General features: G+C 51.1%; 1 protein-coding gene across 15 annotated transcripts in view; it reads left to right on the top strand.

Moving 5' to 3' along the window:
• Rnft2 (ring finger protein, transmembrane 2) overlaps positions 1 to 11493 on the top strand; it is a 54777-nt gene that overhangs the window by 546 nt on the left and 42738 nt on the right. For 3 of the 15 annotated variants that reach the window (XR_878686.2, XM_006530344.2, XM_006530350.2), the window contains exons 2-5: positions 1934 to 2115; positions 2449 to 2507; positions 7366 to 7838; positions 10748 to 10824. Coding sequence is in view for 14 of the 15 variants with exons in the window: in XM_006530344.2 (XP_006530407.1) it covers positions 2092 to 2115; positions 2449 to 2507; positions 7366 to 7838; positions 10748 to 10824 (633 nt within the window). In the remaining variant the exon portion in view is untranslated. Of the gene's footprint in view, positions 1 to 8; positions 136 to 984; positions 1085 to 1933; positions 2116 to 2448; positions 2508 to 7365; positions 7839 to 10747; positions 10825 to 11493 lie in introns of those variants that run through there. The other 12 variants (XM_017320901.1, XM_030254540.1, XM_006530347.2 and 9 more) reach the window with 9 other exon arrangements.

The following is an 11493-nucleotide window of genomic DNA, read 5'->3' as shown; positions in this document are numbered from 1 at the left end:
AAGGCTATGCTCGGCCGCTGCTACCCTGTGACCCCGCGAGCCTGGCGGCAAAGGCGCTTCGCCGTCCGGTCTGGGGACGCCGCTCGCGCCCAAGCGTCCTGTAGGGGACCGTGCAGCCTCCTAGGGAGGACCAGGGTGTGTGGGACGGAGATGGTCCATTCATTCATTCTGTAGCATCCTGTGGGCTCCAGGAGTCAATACGAGCCTACTTGTACCGCCCGTTTGCCACAGAATCGTGGGCATTTAATTTATGACGTTTTCTCAAAGCTTGTAGGTGGAAACTTGGGGATACCGTGTTTTAGTTTCCCCGAGGATAAGGAGTAGTGGGGCCACCCGGAGTATCAAGCCAGATTGCAAATTCTTGAGACATGTTACCTGATGGATGACAGTTTCTTTCTTTATAAAACGGCCTGGTTGAGAGTGTAGCTAGGTGATAGAGGGCTTGCCTGAATATGACGATGATACCAAGGAGTCTTTTCCTAGCTAATTTAATCTTGCAGAAAAGGCAGGCACCTTAGCCTGTGGCTTCCTAGCTAGCTGCAGCCGAGAAGGCTGTGCAGAATTAATTAATTCCGCACCCATTTGTGTTGGCCTGGGCTAAGAGATGGATCTTTCTCTGTAGGGAAAATATGCCGGGAAACTGAGCCTGTTCATGGAAGCATATTCTTTATTTCTTTAAAGATTTTATTTATGTATGTATTTATTTTTTAATTATATGTTAGAGTGGGTTTGCCCATGGGAGTGCAGGTGCCCTCCGAGGTCAGTAGAGGGAGTCAGATCACTTACAGCTGGAGGTACAGGTAGTTGTGAGCCACCCTTGTGGGTGCTGGGAACTGGACTTAGATCTTCTGCAGGAGCAGTAGCCATATGGAGTCTCTCTCCAAGCCTTGCCCTTCTTTCTTGGCTTTCTATTGGTGCGGGAGGTAGGACGAGGTGTGTGCGGATCTGTCGCTGGGGAAAATCAAGGTGATCTAATCTCTACAGAGACGTTGGCCTTCCATCTCTGCAACTCCAAGGTGGACGGGCAGCCCAGACACAGGACCTCTCAAGGGTCATAGTAAACAAACCCACATGTCAATGACTGGTAAGTGCTGTGGGGAGGTAGCCTGTAACCCTCAGCTGGAAAACCATGCCAGGGAAGGAACAGCAGGTACAAAGGCCCGGAGGCAGGAACTCTTAACTTTAAAGTGTCCAGAGGTACCTGGAGTTCTTATGGCCAGAGATAAGTCACAGAATCAAGGTTGTAAACGGGTAATGATAACGTCCAGCACAGCCTGGAGGCCTCCAACGACTCTGATTTTTATTCTGGTTTCACTTAGAAGCCAGTAGAAATTCTAAAATCATTTTTATGGCCCCCCCCCCAGTGTGTGCTTGTGCACATCTGTGCGTGCGTGTGCGTGTATGTGTATAAGTGTGCACATGCATATGTACATATGTAGGTATGTATGGATGCTCAGGGTGGGGGGGCCATTGCAAATGTCCGTGGAGGTCAGAGGTCACCCCCAGGTGTCATTCTGCCAGAACTCGGCACCTTATTTTTGAGATAGAATCTCTCACTGGGACCTAGGGCTCCTCAGCTGGAAGGACTTGGCCAGGGAGTACTGGGAATCCTGGTTCTGCCTTCCCAGTGCTGGGATTACACAGTGCAATACCATGCCTGGCTACTTACAGAGGTGCTGGGGATCAAAGTCAGGTCCTCGTGCATGTGTGGCAAGTACTTTATCCACAGAGCTCTCTCTCCAACCCTCAGGATGCATAGTTTGCTGATAGGACAAACCTAGTAAGGCCATAACCCACCATCAGCACCTCAGGGAGGATAGCTCCAAGGCTACCAGAACTACTGGGCTATTACAGTACCCAGTCACATCCGACAGCTAATTCTGTAACAAGTCATCCCAAGGCCTGTTCACACAAGTGCTTTGTACCACCCAAGGTCTGCTGTCTCCAATGAGTCTCCTGTCCTGTGCTTCCCTCTGAAGAGGAGGAAGAGGAGGAGGAGGAGGCCTGCTCTCTCTGGGACCCAGTGGCCACATCCCATCAGGAACCCTGAGTGTCCACGGCACATTTCGTCAGCATGGAGTTCTGAGGTCCATGTGGCTCCTTGCTGCGCACCAGGTGACGTGTCTCCTTAGGGATTTGTACCTTCACCTATGAAGTGATGGAACCCTGGGTCCCACTGCTCCATTCTCTCCCCAGGAAACAGAGAGGTTCCTGGCTTGTCTGAGGCCACATAGCAAGTTAAAGGGGGCAGTGTCTGCTGCTCACCACACCCAACAAACACCTGTCTGCTCCCATTTGTTGTTTTCTCCCTTTTGGGTAGGAGCCACCTCCACCTGTGACTCTCTCTATTCTCACTGTGAGATGGGGTACTTATTTACAGTCACCATGGCAACAGGCAAGGAAGGAGCGTGTCCAGAGATGTAGCTCACACGTGTGTGTCGCTTTCAGGTGCTAAGGAAAATGCAGAGACGCCACAGTAGCAACACGGACAACATTCCACCTGAAAGGTAAGAGTCTCTGCCCCCCTCCCCAATTTCCTCCCATCTGGGGACCCTAGCTTTTTCAATATTAGTTATTGGGGGTATAAAACAGACCCAATGGAGAATTGCTTTGCAGTGTATTTGGCAGCTTCCCCCTTCCTATAAGAACGCACCCAAGGCCGCCGGCTTTATAAAGAGAAAAGGTCTGTGTAGATCACAGTCTTGGAGGCTGAGAGAGCCAAAGGCAAGGCCAGCTCAGTGGCCATATTTGACCTCATCACCTAGTGGCGTGGTTGGCAGTGGCGGCTGCATGCATGGGTGAGTGTGATTTACTTCTCAAACACGATGGAGAGGTCCAGGTAGCCTCAGTGGATAAAGTGCTGTTGTCTTAGGACAGTTGTCAAACCTTGTGAGACAGATCTATATGACTCAGACTCTTCCTGCCAGTTTTTCACATATAGAGACACCTGGCCTCCCTCCATGAGCTGCTGCAGCAATCCCCACAGGGTCTGGCCTGCCTACTGGAGCATCCCTGACCAGTAAGGAGGCTGTGAAGTTCAAAGTCAGGGAGCTGGCAGATTGGTGCCTGGTGAGAGCTGGTTCCTGGATGGCTGTCTGCCTGCTGTGTGAACCAATGTGATCACTGGGGTCACTTTCAGGAAAATGAGTGTTTCAAAGGCAGCGGCATCCCCAAAAAGCCCAGCCCAGCAGGGCTGAGACTCACCCTGGCATCCTCCCTGGAGAAAACTGTCTAGGTCTTCCTGGGGCAACGTACACGCAGCTGTGGAGGTGCATGAGGCAGGGGAGGGGACGGGGTCTGATGACCTCCCACCTGCTCGCTCTTTCTCTGTGTCCCAGTCTTGTGAGGAGTGTGTGCAGCTGTTCTGATTTCCGGAAGCCACATCAGTCCCAGAGGACAGTGTTGTGTTGTACACCAGTATCCAATCTCAGGCATCTATCGTGAACACGGATAGGGAACAGATGCGCCAGCTGTGGTGCCTTTCATGGGAAGCAGCAACCTCCAGGTCTCAGACTCTCCAGCCGTAGAGAGGTGATACTGGTGAAGTTAGAGTCCCTGGTGGAACAGTGTATTCGAGAGCCCAAGGACACGCACGCAGCACCTGTCCTTCGGTTGGCAAGCCCGGTGGCATCTTCTGAGCTGAGGGCAGCTTTGCTCTCAACTGAACCCAGACGGATATCTCTGGGGACAGAGACAATGGCAGATAGAACACTGCCCACCGTGCACTGAGGGGCTACGCCACACCTCCCTAAGAGCCCCCTGAAGATAAGATGTTCGAGAGGGCAGGTCCGTTAGCAAAGTCACACAGCCAGGAAGTGGCAGGGCTGAAATTTGATCTCTGGTCCATTTGTTCCTTATCAAACTTTGTACTTTAATCTTTAAATTACATTATTTATTTATAGTTTTTAATTACATTATTTATAATGTAAAATTACATTATTTGTAATGTTTAATTATTTGTAATTTTAATTACATTTATTCATTTACATTATACATGTATTTGCCTCCAGCTATTGGTATCACAGACGACTGCTAAAACTATCCAGTTTTTACATGACAGCCGCCACTGCCAGCCACAGCACTAGGTGATAATCAAATATGACCACTGAGCCGGCCTTGCCATTGGCTCTCTCAGCCTCAAAGACTGTTGTTGTCTCTTATAAAAAGATAAAGAGAGAAGGGATATGTTTGGTGCATGTGTGGTCAGGTGTGGGGGGAAGGGGTGCCTCTGCGGGCCCAAGCTGAGGCATCCCTTCCCCCTGAAGGACCAGCCACACAACTACATGACAGTATAGAATAGAGTTTATTCAGGGCATGGGGAGGGGAGTTAAGGAAGAAGAGACAGAAAGGCAGAGAGAGAGAGAGGCCAGCCATGAGCACGTGGTGCAAAGAGAGAGGGGGAGGGAAATGGGGAGAGAAGGAGTAAGGAGCAAGAGGACAGAGCGAGAGCAAGAAGGCAAGAGAGAGAGGAGGGGGCAAGCAGCCCCTTTTATTGAGAGTCAGGCACACATGGCTGTTGCCAGGTAACTGTGGGGCGGAGTGTAGACAAAATGCTAACAACTGTGATCTATTTAAACCTTTTCTCTATAAAGCCAGCTGCCTTGGGTGTGTTCTTACAGTGAATGGGGTGCCTGTGTCATGGCACGTATGTAGGCCAGCTTGTGGGAGTTCTCTTTTTTCGCCAGGTATCAAACTCAGTTTGCCAGTTGTCTGCAGACACCGATACTCAATACTCATGAATGCATCTCATGGGCTCTTTCAGATGCATAGTTTGCCTTCTCAGACCCAAGTGGGTACACTCCCCTGGGCTGTGAGCTCGGCTGCTCTTAAGTGGTTAAGTTGGAAGTGCATAGCCTCCAGCTCCCTAAGGAATGGTCTTTCCCATTTAGGCTACAGTCCTGGCTGGATACAGGAGAGGCTGAGGGGGAGGGAGACCAACTAAAAAAAAATCTCTTGGTGGTTTGAGCTTTCCCTATTTGTCCCGAAGTTCCCTGGAGCCTTGGAAACTCAAGTGAGCTCAGGGGTTGTGGGAGGCTTTCCAGAGTCCCCTGGGGCGGTGGGGTCATCCATGCAGGCCTGAACACCGGGCAGGATGTGGGCTTCGTGAGCCAAGCTCTTGAGATGTGGAGCGAGCTCGGTCCCTCCGAGACACATAGCCATGGTGTCTGTTGTTGTTGCCGCCGCTAATATCATCAGTATTTTTATCCGGAGCCCCAGGGAGAAGGACCACACAATTCCCAGGCTTTGGAGGCCACCAGGGAGGGGGCCCAGAGGGGAGAGTAATGAGGCCGCGCCAGGGTTGGGATGACATTACCATGAAGCCCAGTTTGTGAAGGAAACAACCCCGAGGTTTCTCCAGACCAACCTGTTCCTTTGCCCTCAGTGTCCCCTCAGTGTCCTGTACAGCAGCAATAGGCTTTCCACAGTAAAAAAAAAAAAAAAACGATTCCATGATCAGGTGAGTTTTGTAAATACCAGCCTCAATCAAATGCTTTAAACAATCCCACTTATCTGTGTGTGCTGGGCGTCCTGCCAGAAATGGTTCTCTCCTTTCAACATGTAGGTCCCAGGATTTGAACTCAGGCTTTGCAGCAAGTACTTCTATCCACTAATCCATGCAGTTGGTCCCTAAGATATACTGTGTTAATTACTGGCCAGACTAATCCCTCATTCCTCCAAACAGCATTGGTTGAGCAGGCCCTGAGCGAGATGGATACATTGTGCTTTCTGGAGAGGTACAAAGGGAGTGATCAATCAAGGTTGTCCCTGTCACTCAGATCTCCAGGAGATTTGTCAAGGTAGAGCCCCCCCCCCCCCCCCAGATTTTGATACATTTGGGCTTTGATGGGTCTGGACCACCGGCGGTTTTGCTGGGCTCCGCACAGTAACCACAGCACACAACTAGGATTGAGGGCCATGAGTCTTTAGGGAAAGGCGGGCAATAAATTGACCACCGAGACCAGTCCCCTGCAGGCAGGTGCAGGCTTTAGAGGTAGCCCTATCTTCCCATCAAAGAGGAGATGTGTCATCTGACATCTGATGGAGAAATGAATGCAGGGAACCTAGACAGGGTGGGGGAGGGCTAGGGGACAGCCTAGTGCCCAAGGCTCAAACTGAACTCTCAGTTCCCTTGAGAGGTAAGAAGTCCACTGATAAACTGGGGCTTGGGGTGCTCATCTGGAACCTCAGTTTTCATCTGTAAAATGGGAGTGCACTTGGTATCTTTCTCTAGAGCTTAGCAGAGTCTTCTAGAAATATAGACTGGGGGCCTAGTGAAATGCCAACTCTACCTATATTTAATTATTACATGAATTAATGATCAACTAGTAATTAAACAACTAATCATATCCATATAATAAGTAGAGACTGGGTAGCACAAGGTCAAGGCCAAAAGCAGCTTTTATGGGGAGTGACTGAGAGTGAGAGCCCAGTGCTGAGTTATGGCTCAGTGCAGAGAACGTTCACCTTGCACTCAGAAAGCCCTGGGTTCAATCCCCGGCACTGTCTAAACCTGATGTGGTGGCACACACCTATAATCCCAGCATTTGGATGGTGGAGGCAGGGGAACTGAGAGTTCAGTTTGAGGCCAGCTTAGGGAATAAATGAGACCCTGACTCAAAAATACACAAATGTAGGCTGTAGAGTTGGTCCACCTGGGACCAAACCCTCCGTTCTTATTCCTCACCAGCAATTGACCAAGTGCTTGTGTCTGTGTGTGCCTCAGTTGGTTTATCTGTGAAATGGGGATATTATGTATAGCTGATGTAGGCTGGTAGGTGGATTTCATGAGTCATTTAGAAGCATACAGGACCTCGAGCAACAATACCCAGCCTTCTTCCCAGTTTCCCAAGACAGGGTGGTCTTGAAGTTGGGCGCCTCTCAGCCTCCCAGGTTCTGGGATCACAAGCCTATTGGAGCTGGTGCCACTGGTGGCTTCCCACACAGAGACTCAATTTCTCATGATAGCAGCGGCAGCAAGGGGCGGGATCCACTTCCTGGAGTCTCTCTTCTCCATCTGCTGTGTGTCTGTCCCACAGAGACATCTGCCATTCGGGACTGGGGTCCACTATTTAAGACCCTCCCCTAAATAGGGTCACGTTCTGAGGTTTGGATGTTAGAGTTATCTCAGTTCCGGATGTTCGCCGTGCATCTGATTGTGGGTTTTTCCTGGTTCATTCCCTCTTCCCAAAAAGCATTCAGGATTCAATCCTGGGGATAAGCTTGATGTCCTCTAAGTGTGCAGACCCCCCTTCCCTCTAGACACCATAGTGGGGTTAAGTCTGCTCCCTCCCAGCACAGAGACCGATCTGCAGTGTGAGTTTGGGGCCTGGCCTGATGTGAGCTTTGTCTGTCATCTTCTCGCAGCAGAAGTCGCAGCCAGGCGCTCAGCCCCGAGGCCAGCGTGGATGAGGGTGGTGTATTTGAGAGTCTGAAGGCAGAGACGGCCTCCCCTCCTGCGCTCTTCTCAGGCCTGGCAGGTGGCCTGCCTGCCAGCCCCTTCCCAGCAGGCCTGGTGCTGGGCTCCACGGCGGGTGGCGGGGATGTCTTCATCCCCATGCCAGCCACCAGGGATGAGGCCGGTGGCCGCAGCGCCGAAGGAAGCACCTACCACCACCGCCAGGCCCACCACCACTTCCACCATGGTGCCCACCGCGGGGGCTCCCTGCTGCAGCACGTGGGTGGGGACCACCGTGGACACTCAGAGGAAGGGGTCGACGAGCAGCCCGGAACTCCAGCACCCGCACTGTCTGAGCTCAAGGCTGTGATCTCCTGGCTTCAGAAAGGACTGCCCTTTATCCTCATCCTGCTGGCCAAACTGTGCTTCCAGCACAAGCTGGGTGAGTCCCAATGGGCCCTCAGCGCCAGGGAAGGACTGCGCATGCCTAGAGCTAGGGCCAGACCGTGTGCCAGGGACTGCGCATGCCCAGAGCCAGGACCAGCCTGTAGACGAACTATGGTGGTTTGGGTCAGCCCTGGATTCAAATTTCCAGCCTAACTGTGTGACCTTGATCAAGTGGCCTGGCCTCTCTGACCCTCGGTTTTCTCCTCTGTCCAGTGGGGTTGAGAGAGAAACTTCTTTAGCTGGTCTGTGTGTAGGTAGGAAGGGAAGAGCAGAGCGTTAGGCTTTGGGGAGCACAGCTCCGGCCCTTTCTGGCTGCATGACACTGGGTATTTTATTTAGCTCTCTGCTTTGGTTCTGACTGCCTTTCAAATAGGGGTTAAATACAGACAGCTGTTCCTCTCCATCTGTGATTCAGCCAGCTACCCTCACAAGACATTTAAGGAAGAGATGGGGTATCTCAAGGGTGTAAAGTGCCTGCTCGTAGACACGGGGACTTCTGTTCATCACTAGTAAACCCGTGTAAACGGCTGGGCACACACCCAGCATCCCAGTGTTGGGGAGGCAGAGACGGAGAATGCCGGCAACTCACTGACCAGGTTCCGTCAAGTGAGCATTCAGGGGTGATTTAACCTATTGCAGGGGGGATTGTGTAGGTTCTGTGCAACGATCGTGCCATTTCCCGTGCAAAGTGAAGCAGCCGCAGATTTGGGAATCTACAGGGATCCCAGAACACCCCTCACAAACACCGAGGGGTGACTGTACTTTGTGGAGTCTCGATGAGGAAGCCTTTAAAGGTCACGCATGTAACACATATAAAGGAAGTGCTCTGTGTTCATTACCGCCACGTATTCAGACCACCAGATCCGGCCAGATAGCTCAGCAGGTAAAGGCCCTTGGCGCCAAACCTGATGACCAGAGTCCAGTTCTCCCGACCCATTGCAGCAAGAGAGAACCCACTCCTACAGGTTGTCCTCTGATCACCCCACGAGTACCATCTCTCACACACATGCACACACTGACAGAGCCTGGCACATAGAAAGTACTTGGCATGACGGGGCCTCGTGTAGTACTTAGCCAAGTACCTAGCGCACTCTTGTGAGCTAGGCCCTGCCGCTCTGCCCTGCAGTATCTATAGACTGTGACTCAGTTACTTCTTCCCATACAAGACAACCTCCAGGGCCAGAGAAGCGGCTCAGTGGGTGATGGTGCCAGCCTCACAAGCCTGATTTGCTGAGTTCTGTCCCCAGCACTCATGGTCCTGGGGGAGAAGACAGCTGCTGAGGGTTGTCCTGACCTCCGTACATGCACTGCGGCGACATGTGTCACGGTGAGGGACTCACACACAATAATAATAATGATGATAATAATAATAATAATAAAACCAAAACAACAAAAAAGAGAATCTCAAGATGAGACCATCTTTTGTGTCTTATTTTCCCCTCTCTGGGGAGCTGCCAACTTTATCACCCTCTTCCTAGCTGGAGCCCACCATGTCACCACCCATCCCTTCTGTCCCTAGGAGTGGAAGCCAGCATGTCCTTAAGTCTCACCCTAAATTCTGCCAAACTTGTGTCTAAGGGTTTTTTGTTTTGTTTTTTATTTTTTGAGACAAGGTCTTATTTGTAGCGTTGGCTGTTGGTGTGAGTTTGTAGCTGAGCGTCACCTTGAACTTGCAGCAATCCTCCTGCCTCCACCTCCTCAGTGCTAGAATGATGGGCTCGTGCCACTGTGCCTGGCCCTTGCAGCTAAGTTGTCCTTGAGTGTCATCATTGAGTTTTTGTTGTTGTTGTTGTTGTTGTTATCGGTTTGTTTGAGAGAGTGTCTTCCTCGGCAGACATCTAACGTGGTGTCCTGCCTCAGGTTCCTTGGTCTGGAGAGATCACAGGTGTGCTGTGTGGTTGTTTTTAATTTGCATTTGTATACTTAATGTGTGTATGTATGCACAAACATATGCATGATGGCATCTATATGGAGGTCAGAGGACATTTTTCAGGAGTCTATTCTGCCGTACATTGTGGGTCCTCAGATTGTTAGGCTTGGCTGCAAGCCCCTTTACCAGCTAAGCCAGTTCACCATTCCTTTTGTTTAATCCAAAATCTGCCTGCCTCTGCCTCCCAAGTAGTGGGATTAAAGACATGCGCCATTACTGCCTGGCTAGAGTTACCATTCTTATGTATTCCTAACGAAGATAAACACTTCTATGTAGTCGATCTAGAAGAGTCTAGAGCACAACATTGCAATGCCAGCCACATCTCAGTCCTGTCTGAAACAACAGCAGGATTGGAAGTCATTCCACAGGAGCAGACCTGGGCTGCAGCTTGACGGACATTGGTGATTAAATGAGTGGTGGAACCCAATTCAGTCCTGTTCTCCCTTCTGCCCCGCCCTCATCCTGACAGCAGAGATTGCCATCTTCTCCCTTAGCATAGCTTCACCCTATGGTCCCCTGGGTCTGTATTACAAATAACTCCAGGTTCATTTCAGAGTAGACAGGGTCACTGCTGGAGGTTACAGCCTGTGTGCCTTGCCCCACTGTGAGGTAGCTGCTGTCAGCTGTCTGTCCATCACACAGATGAGGGTACTGGGGCTCAGAGAGGGGCAGCAGCTTGCCTGCAGTCACACAGCAGAAGTTACAAAGCTGGAATTTGGACTCTAGTCTGGCCATGCCACACAGCTCTCTCTGGCCTCTCTTAAGCTCTCTCCAGATGAGACGCTCAGCATCCTTGCTGACGTCTCTGCTGGCCTAACCCCCAGAAGCTGGCCTTCTTTCCCTCAGTTCTTCCCTTGCCAACTCCAGAATCATGGTAGATTTCTTTGCCAGCATTGCTCAGGGTCCCGGGCTAGGCGGGAGGCTGAGTGGGTGGAAGCCAGCGTGTCCCCCATGTCAACCTGCTGTCCCCACAGGCATTGCTGTGTGCATCGGGATGGCCAGCACCTTTGCCTATGCCAACTCCACCCTCCGGGAGCAGGTGTCCTTGAAGGTGAGTTCCCTTTGGCTGCAAGAGCTATTGATTTCCTGTGTCGCAGCTTTGCAGACTCGAGATCTGACAAAGGTCTGTCTAGGCCAAGGTCAAGCAGCCAACAAGATGGAAGGAGGAGGAGAACCTCCAGCGTTGTCCTCTGACTTCCACATGCTCACTGTGGCACGTGCACGCCTGCAGTTACGAACACACGCACATTTTTCTCTCTCACACATAAACACAATTTAAAAAAAAACTACACTCATCTTCAGGCACACAGTAGGTGCCTTGGGGCTTTCAATAACTCTATGCCCCTTCAGACCCACAGTAAGTGCCTTGGAGCTGTTGGCCACAGGTTTTTTTCTCCAGATTGCTCCCTGACTTCTGAGCCCTTGAGTTTTACTCACCTTTACAGTAGCTGAACAACAAACAGTCCATCTGTCGCCGACTAGAGCAGGGTGCAGTGGCTGCACCTTTAGTCCCAGGACTTGGGAGGGTGAACTGGGAAGATCTGAAGGCTGGAGTTCCAGGCCTACTACCAGCCAGCCCAGACAGGTGACAACCAATGTGCTCTGTGTGCTGGGCTACCAAGCAGGACTGCCCAGCAGTGTGGGTGTGATCCAAGTATTTTCACTGATTATTTACAACTTAAAGTGGATTCATCAGCACAGGTTTGTCGGGTCTTAAGTC

This window comes from Mus musculus, chromosome 5, assembly GCF_000001635.26.
Source record: "Mus musculus strain C57BL/6J chromosome 5, GRCm38.p6 C57BL/6J".
In the NCBI taxonomy this organism is placed as follows: Eukaryota; Metazoa; Chordata; class Mammalia; order Rodentia; family Muridae; genus Mus; species Mus musculus.
Note: the sequence above shows the minus strand (reverse complement) of the source record. Positions and strands in the feature narration are given on the sequence as shown.